This window comes from Oreochromis niloticus, linkage group LG13 (genome assembly GCF_001858045.2).
Source record: "Oreochromis niloticus isolate F11D_XX linkage group LG13, O_niloticus_UMD_NMBU, whole genome shotgun sequence".
Taxonomy (NCBI): domain Eukaryota; kingdom Metazoa; phylum Chordata; class Actinopteri; order Cichliformes; family Cichlidae; genus Oreochromis; species Oreochromis niloticus.
Window position 1 is genome coordinate 15,403,310 of NC_031978.2, and position 20,884 is coordinate 15,424,193.

Here is a 20,884-nt window from a genome sequence, read left to right on the forward strand (position 1 = left end):
TGATCAGACATTACAGTGAGCTTTGCTCCCGCTCACCTACCCTGCCTGCAACAGGGTCGTTTCAGACCAACCCACACCTGCTTGCATGATGATTAATCAGGCAAGCAACTGGCAGTGGCACTATTAGCATGATGACTGTGTGAGTGTTTGTGTGTGTGTTTGGTCCAGACATTGCTGATGTTGTCCGGCCCTAAATCTGTTTGCACACTTACATTGTAGTGATGTGTTGAAAAATTATTTATTTTCAAGGTCGAGTAATGGCTAGTAATAGGTTTTAGGTTAGAGTAAGTCTCTAGGAAGTGAAGATGGAGTGTGTTCGTGCATGCTCAGTCGTCCAGTAAGGAAATCCCAGAAAGGTGATTATGTTTAACTGGAGAAAGGCATCCTGGACAGGGAGGAATGCTGGTTTGAGTCAAGGAGGCTATTTACAAGGGAAGACCAACCCTTTAGGGGGCCGAAGGGTTCATCTTTCACCATCTTCCAATGCTCTGATTGCAGCCTTTCCCCAGCTTTCTGTGAATGGTACTCATGGCCACTGATCAATGGTCGTTGACAGTTTGTATATTAATAATCAGGAAGCTGACCACACAGCCCATTGTTAGTCAGTGGTCTTAGTTTCGGTTACTATGCAAATGTGCTGTTCATCGGGGTTGGGGAAATCTGCAGTCAGCTGAGACTGAAGAAGCCACTTGGATGAGTGAAAAAACATTTCTCCCACTGAAAACAAAACATCCAGATGGACAGAATTACCTTTCTGGGAGTGGTGGGGGGGTTAATTTTGAGTGTGCAGAGGGTAAACTGTTTAATATATAAAATGAAGTGCTATATGAAGGTACAGTTAAAATGTGACTAAAGTGGTAAGACTTGAAAGAGTCCATATAAATGTGACTACATTACATTGCATAATGTCCTCTGAAGTCATGAATGTAATAATAATAACATGATATGTTCTTGGAGTAATGTGGCGCGGAGTGAAAGAAAGGTATTACATTATGGATGCTACGATGGATTGATTGCCTAATTAAATTTTCTGGGTCTACACTGGCTGTAGATCAGTGCAGAAAATTTGATCTACACTGGCTGTAGATCAGCATCAGTGCACTGTAGAGCGCATTGTACCCTGAGGGTATCACCTTTTCATCTTTGCGTTAGTATAGTAGTTACTTGTGCCTCACCATCCCCAAATAGTAATTTGGCTCATGAGCATCACTCAAGCAAAAAGACTAAACATGACAAAGAGTGTGAGGCCTCTGTGAGTCTGCATTGTAATCTACATGCTTTAAGCTTTGCTAAAATGCTCACAAGTACAATGCTGTCATATTAAAGTTGAGCGATAGATTGCCCACATACAGTTGCACTTGTTTAACTACATTTGCCTACATTTGATAACTGGCACAAAACACAAAGTATATTTGAGGGTAACTGGGATTGTTACGTACATGCAAATGCTTTGACTTTAACTAAAACTAGATTAAAAACTAAAGGTAAACATTTTAATTAATGGAAATAAAATAAATATTAGACTAAAAAACTAACAGAAATAAGTGCACTCACAAATCTGAGATAAAACAAAAACAAATGATACAGCATTTTGTTGAACAACGCCTTGGTTCGTGTGTACTGAGTCTTTAGATACCTACATGATAGTGAGTCAATTAAAGGTAATTAAATATATTTGTATTCTAATGTCTCTTATGAACATGTAAAACATAAGCACCTGACAAATCACCTCATTCTAGAAGAATAGTAATAAAAAAGAAAATATAATAAAACTAAACAAATAAACACAATAAAAAGAATATAAAATCATACTCTAGAAACTAATTAAAACAATAAATTAAAAACAAAATGAAAAGAAAATCTTATGGTAACCACAACCCATTTACAGTTTTGAACAGGTGACTTTACTCAATTTCTCAAAACCCTGCAGCTGCTGTAATAAAAGACCTTGTGTACTTGTTAGTGCCACTTCAAGGGTGAGTAAAACCTTCACTAGGGGCGGCACTGAAAAATGAAGATTTCTTTCAAGAGATTTAAAGATACACCAATAAATTTCCATCACAGGTTAAAGCTCACAGCACGAGGTAAAGGTGCTCCTTTACCTTGTTCACGCCATCTGCCATAGCCTGCAATGTGAGCTCTCTGGGTCCATCCACCGTCTTGCCATCATCAGTTGGTCCCCAGCTAGCACTGTAGATGTCAATAATCTGGGGCATGTGACTGATGGATGATGCCTCAATGATGTCAGTCATAAATGGCTGGTCCAGCATTCTGATACCTGAAAGAGTAAAAGTCTGACTCCAGTTTTGTGGTACAAACGGATGCCGTCAAGTTGATACCAAAAAGTAAGTATAAGTTACTAATTTACTTGCTAATTAAAGAAAGCATAGATTTTGCATATCCATAGGGTGCAAAAAGTATGATGCATTCATGCATGTAAACCCTAAACAATGTTTACAGCAAATCTTTATGTTAGCTTTGTAGCAGAACATAAATCAAGCCGTCAGTACTGATTTTCTTATTTCTAATTTGTTACTCCCGAAGCGAAACAAAAATAATAAAGATCAAAATGAAACAAAAACTGGACTCTTGTCCTGTTTTTTTTCTTGAATCTAAATTGGCCTCTTCCTATTTCTATGAATAGAGAAATACTATTTTAACATGTTTCAGCGATGTAACTCTACTCTTCCATAGTGCCCTACAGTATATTTTATAGGAGAAGCATTTAGTGTCTCCCTTGCTGAATCACCCTCCCAGCTTTCACCACATCACCATCATCAGGCCTGATGTTTAACATTGCTCTCCCCTCATTGTTATTCCTCTGTTGAAACTGCAAGCTTATTATAACACACACCTGCCACCTTGGAGTTGTAGGCGACTCCCACACCACAGATGTTGTTGTTGGCTGCCGCAGAAACCTCTCCAGCACATCTTGTGCCGTGACTGGTGACAGCGGAAAGCAAAGAAAGTGCTTAAAATGATTTGCATTAATTTACATACATTTGAAAATGATATATTGTGGTTTAGGTCTGAGCTAAGCGTTCACATATTCATTGTACCCCTTGTCGTTGTTGCCTTTGTGTGTGTCTTGAATGAGGATAACAGCATGGGTAGATTGAGCCATAAATCTACTATAATTAACAGAGTGGATCTGCTTGAGGAAAAGCAACATTTTCATCCATTTTCAGAGCATTTATATGAGTCTGAGTACGACTGCACATATCAGCGTTTTGTGTTCGTCATGTGATGCGTGTCTGTGTCTCCATCCCGTTACTCCCCACAGGGACACTGCAGAGTCAACCCCTCTTTCCCAGCATGCTTTGCTACAGACAGGCAGCTATTTATAACAACCAGCCGATTAGCCAGCAAGTATTGCCCGACAGTCAGCAACTGCTTCAGTACCAGACCCAAATACCCGCTTCTCTATGTAACAGACACTTGCACATATGTAGATATAGCTGAGCAGATGGAGGTGCAGAAGGAGAGATAGAGAAAGAATATAGTTCCCTTTGCTCCTTTGCTCCATATGTGTTGTAGTGGTAGTGGATCCCCTGATGTGATTGGGAGATGGGAGGCAGATAAGACGTTATCAGACAGAAGGTCACCACCATGAACACTTGTTCCTGAGAGGAGACTAGACTTGTGGTTGTCCTCCTTTATCCACCTTATCTCCTCCAAGTGAGAAGCTAAAAATAGCCATTGTGTTTTCTATTCTCTTGTGTTGGACAACAGCTCTGTTTATACCACACCATTATGTCTTAATGGAACTATGTGGAGAGAAAATCAATAGAGGAGAGCTGCCAGACTCTAGGGAGAGCACACACGTGCACACAAAAACACACTGAGTATGTGTATATAGAAATAGGCAATGTCTGGGCGAGCTTTACCTGTTAAACCAGTCATCTGTGTAGCGCGGAAATGGGAACGGGTCATTGCTGCTGAAGTCATAGCTGGCATCGGCATTCTGAAAGGACCGAATGGATGCATTTACGAAAACAACATAGAGACAGAAAAACAGCAGGAGAGACGACAGGGAAGAGCATTTCACAGTCAAGTGCTGACCTTATCACAGTCTGTTCTGTCATCCTTATGCACCGGTCAGGGGTGATTTTGAATTCTAAGCTTGCTAGGTTGGAAGTTAATCAGGTAAGTCTAGCCACCCAACTTCAGCTCGGGGAAAATTTAGGCATTTTTAGAAATGTTTTCATTCACTTTTTTGCCAAAACTTCAGTATGAAGCAGCAGTGAGGACAGGATACATCTAGTCCGATATTGTTTTTGTTTAACTGTACTGTGCAAAATCTATGAGCCTCCACATTTCTTTATATGTTGCATGGAAAATGGAAAATAGATGAAGCAGTCTTTTGAAGCATGTACATGAAAACAGAATATGTAGACAATATTTGGTCAGACCACCTTTATTTACACAGCCTGAACTCTTTTAGGCTTTCTGGGAATTCTTTAAAGTAGTCTTCAGGAATAACTCTCTGAGTTTCCTGAAGGACATTCAAAGCGTTTCTTTTTGTGTTGGCTGAGTTTTCCTCCATTGTCTGTCAAGATGATCACACTGCTACAATAATGTTGAGGTCCAGGCTCTGGGGAGGCCAGTCCATGAAATAGTGTCCATTATGTGTTTTTCTATCTTTTATGCTTTTATGTTTGACCTCATTGTCTCACATGCTAAACAATGCAGTCATTGCCAATTAGAGTATTTCCAGACATGGTACAGCATGGTGTGTTGGACCAAAATACTTTTCTGTGATCATAATTTCAACAATTGTGAAAAGATCTCCAACATTAGTGCCTGAAATGCCACCTTAAACTATACCAGACCCACCACTGTGTTTCACAGATGACTTAAACGCTCACTGTTTTACCTGACCTCTTTCATACATACTGATATTTGAACCAAAGATGGATTTATCATTCAGTTCATACCTGCCAGTTCTTGTGTAATTTGGCATACCTCAACTTTTCCTCCGTGTTTCCCTGCCTGAAGAATGACTCCGTCCTTGACAGCCACACGTTTATTGAGATCATTTCTGTTAAGGCTTCAGAAAACAGTCGATGAATCAACTGAAATGACAGATGTATCTGTCAGGTCTTCTGGCAGGTCTTTTGCTTGTTTTCCTATTTTTGAGTACATGACTTTCAAATACTGTTCAACTGTAGTAGTTTTTTAAGCATAGTACTTCCTCTTTTGTCCTCCACTTGTCCAGTTTCTTCAATTTTTTTTAGGACACACTGTACACTATGCCAAGACTTGCCTAGGGTTTTCATTTAATAGCATTTTTTTTCACCTTACTGAAAAAAAAAATATTTCACGCAAGTCAAACTGTGTTATCTTTGACATTTTTCACAGATTCAGCTAAGAAAATTGGAACAAATTGGTTCTTTGCCAAGTTGTCACCATAGAACAAATGCTATCTAGACAATACTGATTCATCCCTTAACATATATGCCTTTTTATGTTTGAAAGATTGATAGGTCAGTGCTAAGTGGCTAAAACAAATAAACAAAAAAAACAATTCCTCTGAAATTTGGGAGGTAAAAAGATAAGACTCAGTAAAGAAGCAGTCAGCGTCCAAAGAAAAACATTGAAAGACCTGGAAAATTGTTGGCCTAGATCACTTTAAAAAGTCTGGCCTGGTTCTTTGGAAGCAAAATATAAAGAAATGAGTGGCGGCTCGAGACTTTGGCACAATACTTTAGGTTTTGCACAATACCTTAGAGCAGCATAGAACATTGTTGTCTAACCTTCATAAAGACATGATTTATTGTAGTGCAGAATTGCATTCGAATGTATTAGATTTAGCTAACTCTTCCTAATAAACTTACAGTATGGTTTATACATTAATACTCATTTAAACACCTTCATACAACACTTAACTACCAATATTTAATCTGCGGCAATACTAAAGTAATGTGTGGTCACAGTGGGAATTTCAAACTGAGAAAGTAATGGCCAAATCACTGCCAACATTTAATTCCACATGGCCAAAAGTAATATGATCAGAGCAAACAGCAACGGAAAAGCAAGAGAAAGAAAATGCAGGAGACAGACACACATCCGCTGCACAGATAGTAACCCAGTCAACAGAATTATCTGAATAACCATGTCTGGAAGATATGCACACACAGTAAGACATCCTCGGGTAAACACTACACTTGTTCTTACTTTAATACAAAATGACCTATTGACCTATTGCAGCAGGTGAAGTCTCTCCTTTACTTGTCACTCTTGTCACTTGGAGTGCATCCTGTTTTGAGCTGTGTATTTAGTCCCTGTAACATGCCGCTTTGTGTGGTCACGGAGAAGCCACGGCACTGTTCATTAGCTACAGACCCAAATACATCAGATCATTCTTGGAGGCTGTTTCCATGCTGCAGACTGTGAGCTGTGTAGGCTGGCATTTGGAGGAGATGACTCAGTCAGCAACAATGGAAGAAGAAAAACGACAATAGCTTAGTGACCCAACGGAGAAACACTGTAATTATCACAATGTGGAGCAGACAACTAGAGGACAGTACAAATACTTAGAGCCACTAGGGTTACGTGATGGAGATCACTTCATAACTATGTAATTGTTTAAAGAGAAGGGGTAATAAACAGAAAGGTGAAAGTTACCTAAAGTATTTGTGACATTTGGTTTCCTCTTTTTCTTGCTCTAAGTAGGTATGATGCCACACAAAAATTACATATAACATATTGCTCAACAAAAGCAAAGTTAAAAATCCAAAGTTTTGTCTTTAAATGTTAATACTCAGAGCAGAAACATTTGAAACTAGAACATGCCGTTCCCTAATAGATTTTGAGTCCACATCAGAAGTAGGAGTGTGCCCTTGTTCTCTTTTATTAAATGAAGTGAAAAGTCCTGAGCCCTAGTAATAAATGACACCAGGCCTGTCGATGAATCACTTTCTGTGCTTCTCAAGCTCTTCTTCTGCTATCAATCAGGCTCTACTCTTTCTCTGCTGTCCTGTGCGCAGCAACAGTCGGAATAATGGATTCTGCCGAGCCTCGGCCTCGTCACCTTTCCCCAGCAACCACTAGCTGTTCACTGTCACATGAGCTTATGGTACTTAAGTGAACAATGAAGCAAACTTGTCATCCATCCATGCTCACGTGGTAGTGAGGCCAGTATTTTTTTTTCTAGAGTCAGCTATAGTAACAATTAGATCACACGAGTTAACAGCTCATTCGCTCAATTGACAGCTGCAAAGCAAGGTTGTGCATCTGTACAACTTTGCAACCTCACTTTGTTTGCTCCATATGAGCTTTTTGGCTCATCGGCTCACAAGGAGAAGATGTATCTGGACAGGACTCTTGCCACATTTACACTAAGCCTTTTTAAGATATCCTGTCAAAGAGATATTTCACCTTTAAATCTGACTGTGGCTTTATTTAAACACTACTTTTGACTTTTCAAAACCTGAAGTGGTAAAAGTACTGAAAATACAGAAAACATTTAAGAAGAGCTTAAAGATTTTAATCTAACCCTCTCCTTTTTTTTTTTTTTTTACAAATCTTGTTGTTTTGTCCGGCCCAGCATGGGAATGACTGGACCAAGTCAGTGTAATACTACATATTAGTGGGACCCCTGAGAAATTGCTCTAAGTAGTTAAAATTTGTTTTATTTCCTGAGGTATGTTGGGGATGAAGGGGAAAACTCAGACAAAACTTCCTTATGTATCTCTCCCAGAACCATTTATCATGTTATCAGGACAGATTTCAACAGGCCACTAGTGCTGATAAGCAAATTTATAATGTAGGAAAGTTAATGCATGATTTCTAATCTGACATTGCTTGGAAGCCCTTGGCAAAACACTTTAACTATAGTACAAGGTCCCAACCAATTTCAGAGAGTTTACACTGCCTATTCTCAGTTTTAGTGGACATAATCTTAGGCCACATAATTCTCTTTAAAAAAATTTAAAAAGTCTTGGTGAAGACAATCTCTCCATTAAAGAAAACAACATGACATTCCTCAGAAGGGACCTAAAACTCAATATTACAACCTTTCACAAAGTTCAATTTAAAAGAGAAAAGAAAAATGTTATATTCTGATCAACTGTCACTTAGAAATACTCTAAAGCCAATAACAAATAACACCATTGATCAAGTTGCATGCACTTGTCTCAGAACTATGCCCCCTATAAATGTGCAGTCTCTTTCTTGTGCCATATCGCTCATGCATCTTTTGACTAAAAAAAAAAAAAAATTGTTCTGACAACCGTACACAGCAATCTGTAGTCGTCATTGAAGTCAGCCAGTAATTAAATTTTCATTTAATAAAAATCTATAATATGTCCATAAATCAGCACAGTTTGAAATCCCCTCACATTTCAACCCTTATGTCTGAAAATACTATTAGTGTCTTAATCTGTTTACAGTCTTGTGCAGATTTCAACCTTTTTGGTGCTAAGGTCACACTACTAGGGACACCATAATAATTGTAAATAATTAAATTATCCTTAAACTAGGCTTATGACATGACATATAACAGCCATTTAACGTTCTTAATGTTATCAAACACAAAAGTTAGAGATCTCATACATGGCAGTTTGCATATCTGATGATTTAGCGATACATGGAAACATTTGCAAGAGTGTTCACACAAGAGTGTTTGTGTGCCGTTTGATTTGAAGTAGCAAAAGCTAAAGAAACGCATCCGTGCCCATATAAGTAACAAACTAAATTAACAAGCGGCATCACTGTGGTATTTTAAAATGCCATCTCATCAGCCTGAAACACACTGGCTTCTTCAAAATGCCTTGGTTGTTTCATGGCACGCCACTCATTCGACACACAGAGCAGCAGATTACTTAACATTATAAAGAAATAATTTACAGGTGGATACAAGCGCCAAAATCAGTATTTATACTCTTATGATTACTTTTTTGAGAAAGCCCATTAGCCATTTGAAAACCAAGATGGTGGCCATTTTCAGTATAAAGAATCTAAAAGAATCTAAAATGATCTTACAACCACACACATTCAACAATATAGAAGTTGATTTTAGAAGTCAGAGTCATTAGTTATTTAGACCTTTGGACCCCTATTTGTTTCAGTTACACTCCTTACTGGTTACCTAATACTCACTTATGGCCTGCAAAACTCTTGTTTATGGTGACTCAGGATTTAGAGGAACTTCTGTGTTATTCAGAAAGTTGGTCAAGCTCTTTCTTCTGTACGCTGAAGTGTCCTTGGGTACAATACTGAACCCCAGGTATCTCCTGAGCCATCCATGTGGGCTTGCACGTGTCCGTGAGTGTTAAAATTGTGTCTTTGGATCCAGTTTGCAGTGTAAAAAGGGATTTGAGTGTTATGTGAGAATAAAAAGGCATTATATAAACCAGGAGAGGATAGAACAAAGAGAATACTAACTGCAAGGCACTACACTATATGTAGTGTAGTTAGATTAGTTATATCAGTATATCAGCACAGTGGTACTGGTCACCTCACAGTAAGAAGGTTCTGTGTTTGAGTCTGTCCAAAGACGGGCTTACCAGGTTAACTGGTGGTTCTAAAGTGGTTGCTGGTGTGATGTAAATGGTTACCTGTCTATCGATGTTAGTGTTACCCTGTTAATAATAATGATAATAATAATAATAAATTGATGACAAGACATAGAAGAGCTGAGCCACGAGTAAAGAAGTCTTCATGCATTAAATACATGAATTTCACTGAACTTCAGGGGGATAAATGGGCCATGTTTGAACCAAATTGGTTTTCCTATGGTAGAAGGCAGATAAATCAAAAGTTAAGTGCTGAAATTTATCCAGTGGTTGAATTTCTGTAGTAAAACAGTTGTTTCCTAGGAAGGGGATGACTGCCCAACTGCGACATTCTTAAATCTCGAAAATTTCACCCGGCTAATGGGACTTTTCAAACTAATGGCTGCAGAGGGAGAAGCGAGCAAACTCTCATGTATGTATCCACTTTTGAAAAATTGTTTCAGTTATCTGCTGCCTCATGCTGTTTCATTAGAACCATGCTAAATAAAGTGAAGTGTCATTGTGGTATTTTAGCATACTGTTTCATCAGCCTGGAATACGCAGCCTTAAAATACCTGGCAGTTCAGAACAGCTGGTCCAACATACAGTAAAGCTTAGTGCTAAGCTTTCGGCTGAAACAGCTCTTCACTGCAGCTATGGGACTTCACCTTTTGTCACATCTTGTGCATCCTTTTGGACAGGGACCTGTTACTGCTTCACTCTTCTGGCTGTTGTGCTGGTTCATTTTGACTCTAATTCACTGTTTTTAACAACTGCTGATAACTGAACAATTCTTAACCTTCTACGTAACCTATGCTAACCTTTGTTAACAGGCAATGTCCTTTTGTTTGCTTTCTCTCCCTCTTCTTGCTTTCTTTTCTTTGTGGATACAGTGGCTCACAGTTCCCAAGGTAGAATAAATAAAATATTATCAGTGCTGTAAAGGGCAGTCCTGGTATGGGGTGGACCAAACCATTTTGTTTCATTTGTAAGGGGTGAGAGTCGCTATTTTAGGCAATCAAGCTTCAGTCACACAGTCAGTTTATTCAGGCAATTATGTCACTGTTATTTAGAAATTGAAAAAAGCAAAATAAAATGAACTTTTCATTCCAGGCTTGCAAGGGTCACCAACACCATTGGGTCCTGCGTTCAACATGTTTCTACAACAACAAGGCTTCTGCAGATTGCCTGCATGCTGAGATACAAAGAAAAATCAACTCCATACTCATCTAATCAGATTCAATGTCTGTTATTTTGCCTGTGATTTTTACTACTATTATTTTATATTCAGTTCTTTAATTTTTTAATGGTAGTAAAAACAATATATAGAACTTGTTAGAATACAGTGAAAGACTTGAATTGTGAGATGTGTGTTTTTGTGCAAGAAAATCTTGTGAAGCACTATTACTTCCGCACTTGCAAATAAATTTGCCATGAAATTGAACTGTCACGTTATATTATTAATATTTTAATATTTATCTTGAGAAAAACACAGTCTCGCATTTTATTTGTCATATCAAAATGTATGTTGTAAACTGTAGCATTATGATCTTGAAAAACAAGCAGCCTAAAAGCCTTGCATGAGCTGACATTTGTCTCCTCAAAGCAGCTCTACCACATGATCAACTCAAAGTAACGACTCGAGATCAACTCAAAATGGTTTTTAATGTTTTCTTTGTTTTGTTTTGGGGGTTTTTTTCTAGGTATTTCTAGGTCTATAAAAAAGCACAACAACAATAGCACCACAGGATTACATACACAGTGCCACGCACACAGACACACACTTTGGATCTATGCACAGCATGATCCATCAATCCAGCGGAGGATGCTCCCGCATCAGCACAGCTGAGGCTGTGTTATTTTTGGGCCACAGCTCATCTCTGTTCACAGGCAAGACATGCAAAGGCAGGCAAAAATGGATGTAAGTTTCAGGATACATGCATGTGAGGGGGGGGGAAAAACAAGCCACATTTAATGCACAATAGCTACAGCAGACAAGTACAAACAGAAAGCCCTTTGCGTCAGGATAATCTCCTGGAAACAAAACATAAACAAATAGCTGAAAAAAGAGCCAAAACTCTTGGCATTTTTACATAAAAGCCTAAAATACCATAAAGGTCCGTTTTCAAGTAGGAGGATTTTGAAATCAACAAAGCATTAGAGTTTTTCTAGAAGGTTTGCATTTGTTCATCCCTAGATTGAAGAAGACACCACAATGCAGACACACTGATGAAACTGCACAAGTTATAGTGTAATCAGACTGAACCTTCAAGGCCGTGTTCCATTTAGCAATCCCTCTTGTCCTTTAAGGTTTTATCAGTATTCTGGAGATAGAGCATCACATTATGCAGCACCAACTACCCTGGCATTATCTCTGCTTGTGACAGATCGGCCTGCCATTGTGCCTGCTACAGTGCAGTGTGCATTAACATTAAACAGCTTGGCTGGCGGTCTGCCTGCCTCTGCGTCCTCCGGGAACACAAGGAGACTCGGCAGCCATGAAGGCAACTTGGAAAGCACCTGTCACTGGCAATGACAAACCACACGAAGCCCATGAAATCCTCGACCTAAACTCCTGCTTTCTTTATTAACAGCACTTTAAGCAAATGAAAGAAAGTATGACATTAAAAGAAAACGTATGTACTCACATAATTTGATGCCAGGTCTGGATGTAGATAGTCAATACCTGAAATGGGATTTTTTTAAATTAATATTGAGTCATATAACACGCATCACAGGGAATAACAAAATGTCTTGCCGTTTTTATATCAGTTTTGTTTTTGCTTGATTATATTCTGAATGCTTGATAATGATGATAATGATGAATAATATTATTCTGACACAACTTTTCACAAATTAGCAAATGACTCAAATTGCGCAATTCAATTTAGATGATTAATGAACTGGGAAAGAAAAAAATTACATGTTAATAATCTCTAAAATTAATATTCCAGAATCACAGGGTCCAGGTTCTCAAATATAATGAAATAAAATGCAGTTGTATCTTTTGACGTTAAACTGGAAAATTGAGCCTGTCAGCTTGGATTCAACAGTTGTAATGGTAATATTCAATATATACAAAAATGATTAAATGCTTCTTTGTGTGTGTAAAAAAAAACCCAAAAAACAGCATGCATACTAAAGGAGAAAGACATGCGGCTGTTTGAGAACCTGGTCAGTAAATCATGATTTCATGCTGTGAATCCCCTCAAACAGGGAGACAAATTAATCACAACCAACATACATTCTTTATTAAGTTCAACATATACAAATAAATCGGCTCGAAGGATATTTGGAGGTGTGATTAAGTGCTTCCAGACAGTGCTCCTGGTTATAAATAAAGGATTTTACACTCACCGTCATCCATGATTGCGATGGTAACTCCTTTGCCTGTGTAGCCCAGTTGCCAAGCTTCAGCCACATTAAGATCCAGCCCAGGGGTCCCGTCTGCCTGGCCTGTGTTTATCTAATCACTCAGACAATATGGAGAACATCCATGACTCATGGCACCCAGGTGAGCCACCATTAGGAAATTAGTCAACATGCAGAATGTGTGTATGTGCAGGAACAGGATGTTATGGATAAGGACCGCTTGTGGGTGATTTTGAAAGGAAGGGGAAGTAAATGTCAGCAGATTCATCTGACATGCCAGATGAATGAAAGCGAGCTTGCTACAGCATCAAATTCATGCTCACCGGTTAATGTAAACGAGGGGAACTAGGCAACATGAATGCAGAGATGAGATGGCATGATATTTGCCAGGCTAATTTAACAAAGAATAACAATGTTCATACAGAAGGCAGTAGGGAATATGGTTGGTCTCTGAGTAATTAAGGTGGAAAAAATGTGGGCTGGTGCTAAAGGTCAGGCTTCACGCAGACAGCTAGCTGGCTTATTACTCACCAGATACCACTGCTTGGTGAATAGAGGGTCACTCATGTTAACTTCAATATCGTTGATATTTCTGTAGCCTCGCTTCTGACGACTGAATCCCTCCTGTTCGATGACATTCTTCACCTGCGGGGGAAAGTAAAAAAAGAAAAAAAAGTCGGGTCAATGTCAGTTTAAAATCAACAATGATCTCACGCACATTTTGAAAAGAATCATACAAAGAGCCAAATGAAACCCAGGTGTGTTTATGCTGGAGCACAGAAGCAATAAGATTCTGCTTGATATGACGCTTGAGATGTTGCCTGGGATTGCTCTGTGCACAGGAAATCACAAAACCCAGCTGTGCTCTACTGTACTGTGAAGGCAGAACATCACCTAAATGAAAGAGGCTATTCTTTTTCTCCTAATAAGAGGGGCTGCAGCTGGAGCCGGGGGCTCCCAAACTCACCTTGTCAGTATGCTCAAAAGCCACAGCAATTACACTCGCAAACACGCTTGTGTTTCTCTGAATCATCAAAGAAATCTCAGCGGATGAACAGCTCTGATTTGGATTACAAATGCTTACTGAATGCTGCCACAATAACCATTATCGAGCTCAGAAAGATAACATAGGACAGAACAAATAAATGATTGGGATGAAATGTAGTTGCTTGATTAGCTGGTGGTTGGCATCAAAATGACTGGTTGTCTTTGATAGCGATGTTGTATTTAATTTCTGCTCACACTTCAAATCATAGAGCTAAGAAAACACTCCCATTATTCTGCTGCCTTCATCTCTGTCAGCAATTGTGAGGACAGGAGTAATAATAACCTATCAATTTAGTCATTCTAATTGGGAACTGCACCCCATCTCCTGTGACAGTTTAACTTATTTTCTCTCTCTCTCTAAAGTACTGTACCCATATTCAGTCACTTGGAAAAGCTGAATAGGTGAAGTAGAGGTAAAGGAACAACAAGCCACTTAATCTTTTAGAGTCTGGCACTGGCTAAACCAAGCCTGAAGAGAAGCTCTCAATTTGAAATTTATTGCCAACACTCTGCTTGTCTTGAAGGTCATATGGACAATGATTTCATTTGAAGGTTTTGGGTCAGTTTCTGATTCTCTCTCTTTCTCTGTGCGGTTGTACGTGAGAAACTAAATGTGTTTTTCACAATTTCAAAGCTTCATTTTGAAAAGAGGTCTCCGGCTAAATGTTCCTCTTATGTTTACCCTTCACAAATTCCCTCTAGTGTGTCACAAAGAAACAGGCATTGTCTGGCGTGTTTACCCGCAAAGATAAGAGAGCGGAGCAGCACTTAAATGTGTCCTTCTAAAATGGCCAAAGCCTATTCAGCTGGCTCTCCTGTTATGGTATACCCTACACAATCATGAGGCAAAGAAACTGTAAATAAGCACACTGATAAATCAGCTAAATAGAAACTAGCCCTGTAAAGTAAGATCTCTTGCTTAAAGTAAGATTGGTGTTTTATCCTTATATTACCTTTGTAATCACAAAATTGCATTCATATTCAGAGCGGCTAGCGGCAATATCTATATTATCCTGGCATTTCCTCGTCTTCTTTCCATCCATCAGCAATTTATTCCATTACTTGGCAGGAGAGTTGGTATTTCCCTTGAGACAGCATGTCATACTGCCCACTCACAACATCAAACAGTGCCCATGCACTGCCATCACTCTCCGCCTTTGCCACTGCCTGCTCACAATGCTTCAGTTCACTCCAAATCAAAGAGCAGTGCTGGCTGTCTCCTTTCTCACTGCCCTCATTTCCCTCCTGGCTTTTCCATGCGTGCATCTTTCGGGGTCAGGGGATGCTGCTCACTCACAACATTTTTTTTAATGTTCTACATTCCACCTTTGCTCCATTCCCACTTTTTAATATAGCCTTTTAATAGAGATTAAAAGGCTATATTATATTATCTATGTCTCATAAAAAAAGTGTATTTCAGGAAGTATGGATGGACGGATCAGTGGATAAACTGGGAAAAAGCAGGGAAGTATTGACAGGTATGCACAAAGAGAAATGCAAAGGAGAGATACAAGTAGATGATTTTGGTCGGAAGTGGGTCAACACGCTCCACTAATAGAATCTGAGGAATAACAGGGTTCTTGGGACACCACCCAGTTCACTCAATACTGCTACTCAATTAGACTGCATGTTACATGAGTGTTTAATGACTCAGTTACAGGTAAAAAGAAGTTTAACAGAATACAACATCTACTAAATACAATGCTTCTTTATTTAGGGCTGCAAATACACTTTCCACCAATTGGATCTTTCTTTTATGTTCCCAGAGCTAAGAGATATTGCTGTAGGTTGGGAAATGACAGAAAGATACCTCAAAATTATAAACAGAGAAAATAAAATCAGGCTTGTTGACCTCATAGGTTCTGGAAATCCAAAGAAATCAATAGCCTTGGTGTCACACGTGAGCATGTCAAGCAGCTGATTAAAACCTGGCATCTGGAATGTGGACCTGCCCATGTTTGTGCTGTCTCACTTCCATTTGCAGAATTAGCTCGTCAGAGTGGCTCGCATTTATTTTCATTAGCACCTCTCACAAGCGCAATTAGAGAGGTTAGTTGATTGTCTGCAGCAGGACCTCCACTTTCACTACATCCAACAGTGGACAGAGCTGAACACACACAGCTCAGCACACAACAGTACTGAGCTTCAAGATGCGGCACATACGTGTTTTTATATAAGAAAAAACAGCTGAAACAAATTGTGAGTAAGTCCAGTGTCATGACTGTCATGAGATTACCATAATTTACACTTGCTTCATAATTGATTGAGTTATTTTTCAAGCAAAAAGGGCAAATATTTACTGCTATAAATGTAGTAGTTGGGGCTTTGCTTCATTACTGATTATATTTTGGGGTATTGGACAGTTGGTCAGACAAACAATAAATATGCTTGTGAGACATTGTCTTACAGGACACGTAGCAGTTAATTGAGATTAAAACATCAGTGAAAGTGGGCGACTTGTAGCAGTGACAGGGGAAATAACCACTGGCAACCCAAAGTGGGCGAGTCAGGTCAAAACTAATCTCTACTTTGAGGTTGCCATAGGCCATTAGCTACAAAGCAATCCCCAAGAAAGACATTGCTTTACGTGTGTAAGGCCTTATGAGCTGAAAAATTGTGGTAAATGGGTAGACTTATTAAATATTAACCCAAACAATAAGAAGATTACTTGAAAATGAGAATAATGTTTACTTACAGCTATTGTTTGTCAAGAGGTAACAAACTGTATGTGGAAATCGATCATTGCACAACTTATTACCCAATCCAAACATTTAAGCTCCCAAATTAATGATTAAATACTAAACAACGTGCAACATAAATGTCACCAGACTTAGTAAGAGAGTATATTTTTATTAGAAAAGCACATGTCAGAAGAAAAAAAATACACTTTTTCTCATTAATATAGCTTAGCTTTTACTACTGCAAATGCAGAAACACTGAAGCGCCGACAAATACAAGAAATGGCCCTGTTTATTTATGTGTGCTATCAAAATGTTTCTGAGGAAATGCTAATCGTAAAATACAAAAATGAAATAAAACAAGGAATTAGATTCACTGCAACATTATGAAAAATAAAATCTAAAATAACGTCCAAAAATGAGTGTATTAAGTTTTAGCATGTTATTTGGTGCTGGGTTTGGAATTGCTTGCATTCTATTTAACTCTGATGGGAAAAACAAGTTTTCTTTTTTTTGTTTTTCTGAAAAATAAACAGAAAAAAAGTCAGGACGACGACCAGTTAATCTTAGGCTGAGCCACAGCTTATCATAGTGTTACTGCATAATTACCCTGTAGTTGCGTAAGGACTGCAATTTCTCATTGAGAACTGGTGGTAAAACTGCTATGACTATATACACAATAAAGCACTAAACTAGATGTGGAGCCAAATGATTTTGTTTCAGTAGCTCATTAGAAGTTTCAGTTTGATTAAATGAGGGTGATTGTGTACTAGTTTATTTCATTTGTTAGAATTTCTTTTGCCTGCTGTTTACCAAGTGGTTTGTGAAATCTCGTCCTTGTGGGAGCTTATATCTGTTTACTTATGTTTATTTAGAATGTTTCTTGAACCCTTAAAATAACATTTTGCTTTTTTGTAACGAGCACTGTTTAAGTTAAATCCCTCATTTAGGACTTTTTACATATAGAAAAAAGACTTTCACGTGAAGTGAACGAAAAGCTGTAGTGGTTACAGCACATGTATACACAGTATATTGTTTCATTGTCATATGTATTCTTACCCTTTTGTCTTTTTGGAGCTGCTGTCTCCTACGGGCACTGCGTTTGCTCCGCCTCTTCGAAGTATCCTGAGGGTAGAGGTGAAAGAGCCCTTCTCCGAAGGGAAGCTGGAAAGAAAAGAAAAGAAGTACAAGACAGGGAAATGGATCAGGGGCAGAAATACAGATGGGAGGGTTGAGGCAGCAATCATAAAGTGTGAATGGCAAATCAAAATACAATAGTTCATAAAGGAAAGAGGATAGCAGGTTATCTCCAGATGGAAACAAGGGCACTGATTCCCTGGCTTTCACAGACGGTTAAGCCTGGAGAACAGCATTGGGATCAACCATAATAAGTCACATGGGAAGGGAAATGAGATGCATCATCCAGAGCGTTCCCTCCAGCACTATGCACAGATTAAAGACCCCCTTATGCTTTAGTAACAGTCAGGGCACAGGTCAATCCTCAAAATAAATGGTTTCAGATGCAGCTGTCAGATCTAATGTGAAAATGTAACACTTATCAAAGGATTCTTCTTATCTGCCAGTGCTCTTTTATTTGAACATTTTGGTCAGATTGAAATGTCCTCACAGTATTACAATATGTGTTATTATTATGGTGATGATAATTAAGAGTAGTAGCAGTAGCAGTATCATTATCATTGCTTTGCATTGGCTGATCACAGATCTGTTTTGCTGTCTTTCTTTTGCCACTCTTTAGGCTTACATTTGTATGCGTGTCCCCTGTCTGTATCCCAGTCTAGTTAATTAAACTACAAAAGAAGAGAATTCAAACAACACAGACATTGTTTAATGGCGCATATCCCATTAAGACAAATATAGCTGCAGATTACATAACCTGGGAGGCAGTAGACGGCGGGGATGATCTATTGCCTACAAGAAAGCGAGCAAGCCATAGCAGAAATAGCAATGCTGCACAACTATCACAGGGATGTTATCAGATTATGGTGATGAGATACAAATCAAACACTTTTCTTTATTATTATTATTACTGTGGAGGTGAGAGGAGAAAAAAAACATCCTCATTCAGAGCTGTGCAGACACCCCTCTGTTCACTGCTACGCCTCACTGACTAAGGCTCCAGCCAATTTCACCCACACATTTATTTTGACATGTGACAAGGAACACACACTGCTAGGGAATTATTTCTATCAGTCTGCCATAAACACCTTGTTAAGTCTTCTGACATGTTGAAAGGCATCCGAAATTTGTCGAGCTATCTGATTTGTCTCAGGTGAGACAAAGGAGGGCCATGTATGTGAATACACTGTGTTCTGCAAAAGACAAATAATAAAGAGATGTTTCATATTTTATTGGAAAATTTGTTTTTTTAAAAATGTCAGCCTCTGACAAAGAGGGCATCCAACAAGGTATCCAAGTAAACTTGTTGTTTTTTGATGTGATTTGGCGAATAAGCATTAAAAAAGGGGGAGGGTGGGTGTCCAAAACTGTGAGGATTATATCAAACCAGAACTTCGTGTGATGTTTTGTTCATGAAATGTTTTGTCTCTTCTTCAACAGCATCTTTCACAGATGGCTCCAGGTGCATCTTCCTTTTGCAGGACACTGAAATTTGATGCGTTTTTGAAATAGAATTTAGCCCACGGGCCGGTGGCAAACCTAATAAACAAGGCCTGCGGTTCAGTGAGAATGACGTCATCAAGTTAAGAAAAAGTGCAGTGAAGTCAAACCAGAAGAAAACCAGAAGAAGCTTCTCAATGTCTCCTCTACTGGATAGTTTCACTACGTGCAGTATGTCTGATTGTTCTAAAAGAGCGAAAATGCCCACAAACGTTACCAAACAACCAGAAATATTTCGCGCTGACATTTTCATTTGATAATATTTATTCGTTTATCAATTGGTCGGTTTACTAAAGAAAGAAAGAAAAGAAAAAGAAAAACAGTTGCTGCCAGGATTGCGTGATGCTTTTTTTTTTATCAGAGCATCCCTACCTTTCGGGCACTCTGGAACCCATGTTGTGTTGCAACTTGGTGCGCTTCATCCTGTGCGTCCTCATGCAACTGAACCAGAAAATGGTCCGTTAAGACTCCTTCTGCAGCCTGCGTCGCAAGCAGCAGCGCGTTCAGCAGCACTGTAAATCCCAAGGCTGTCCCATATCGGGGCGATCCAAGCATCGTGTCTGGCTTGTGTCAGTATGCCTTGTCTGCTTGCCCGTCAGAGTAAAATCAGTGTATGGGATGCTCCTCGTCAGAGAAGCGAAGAGGAGGAACAGGAGGAAGAACAGCGGGATGTAAAGGTGTCGAATCAACGCTTTTGCGAACGCATCTCCTCGTCGTCAGCTGATGGTGGCACTGGAAGTTGGATTTCACCGAGGTGTAGCCGCTCTTACCGTGTGCTTCGAGTTGGGGCGGTTGTGTGTTGTGGACCAAACCTGCATCCTCAGCTTTCTAGCTCTCCTCCTCCTCTTCCTCCTCTCATCTGTTATTCATCTACCTTCCTAGCTCGGGTAGTTTCTGCGCGTGACGTTGTACCAATGGCCTCGGCGGGTGTGTCCCGTCGTTTCCTCCCCCGGATGCGCTCGAGGGCACTTTTCAGCACCTTGGAGAATTCCTCCTATTGTGCTCAGAGTTGATGGGAATTCTATTGATGGGTAGGCTATCTGGGGCTGGCCATCCAACTGGGGGAAAAATCCGCTGAAGACTCATGTGACATATAGTGACCTTTAAATACAGCTTTCTATAGAAGTCCTACAGAAAGATTTGTATGACATGATTCTTCAATATATTTCTAAGGCTGAAGTTCTCTTGTTTTACCCTATATATGTGTAATGATCAGCCTGACCCTTTCTCTGCAGTGGAATGAAAGAATAGTCCCACTGGACTATAATTGGTCATTTGGAGGTGAGCAGCATGTAGCAGCGAAAGGAGTGCTGGTACAAAGGTAGCTCATTAAAGGACTCCCTGTCCTCCTGCTTTCTTGCTGCTGTAAACTAGAAGGTGGGCATACAGGGCTGCTGGGAGGTGATATGAGGGTGGTCTGCATGAATGAGAAAGTACAGCAAGATGGGGAAATGGTTGCTTGCTGTGATGCTACTAATTTCCTTTACACAGACAACATTTGCCAAAGAGCATCATGAGTGCTTATTGCTGCGCAGTTATCTGTTGTTAATGCTATAGCCTTTTCAGTTCAGCCACAAGGACTCAATAGTGAGAAGCACTCATTGCAATTGCTGAATAAAAATGCCACCACAGCCCCCTTCATTCATGATCCCA

The 20,884-nt window shown here is 39.3% G+C and overlaps 1 protein-coding gene across 1 annotated transcript in view; it reads right to left on the reverse strand.

Moving 5' to 3' along the window:
• The window catches only part of pcsk2 (proprotein convertase subtilisin/kexin type 2), a 30,213-nt gene extending 10,035 nt beyond the window's left edge, over positions 1 to 20,178 (reverse strand). Inside the window, exons 1-8 of the mRNA XM_003438263.5 lie at positions 19,604 to 20,178; positions 17,654 to 17,758; positions 13,401 to 13,514; positions 12,855 to 12,963; positions 12,146 to 12,183; positions 3,888 to 3,964; positions 2,855 to 2,943; positions 2,103 to 2,278 (exon numbers count right to left, since the gene is read on the reverse strand). Of these exons, the coding sequence (XP_003438311.1) occupies positions 2,103 to 2,278; positions 2,855 to 2,943; positions 3,888 to 3,964; positions 12,146 to 12,183; positions 12,855 to 12,963; positions 13,401 to 13,514; positions 17,654 to 17,758; positions 19,604 to 19,786 (891 nt within the window). The 5' untranslated portion in view covers positions 19,787 to 20,178. The remainder of the gene's footprint in view (positions 1 to 2,102; positions 2,279 to 2,854; positions 2,944 to 3,887; positions 3,965 to 12,145; positions 12,184 to 12,854; positions 12,964 to 13,400; positions 13,515 to 17,653; positions 17,759 to 19,603) is intronic.
• Between the last annotated feature and the right edge of the window lie 706 nt (positions 20,179 to 20,884).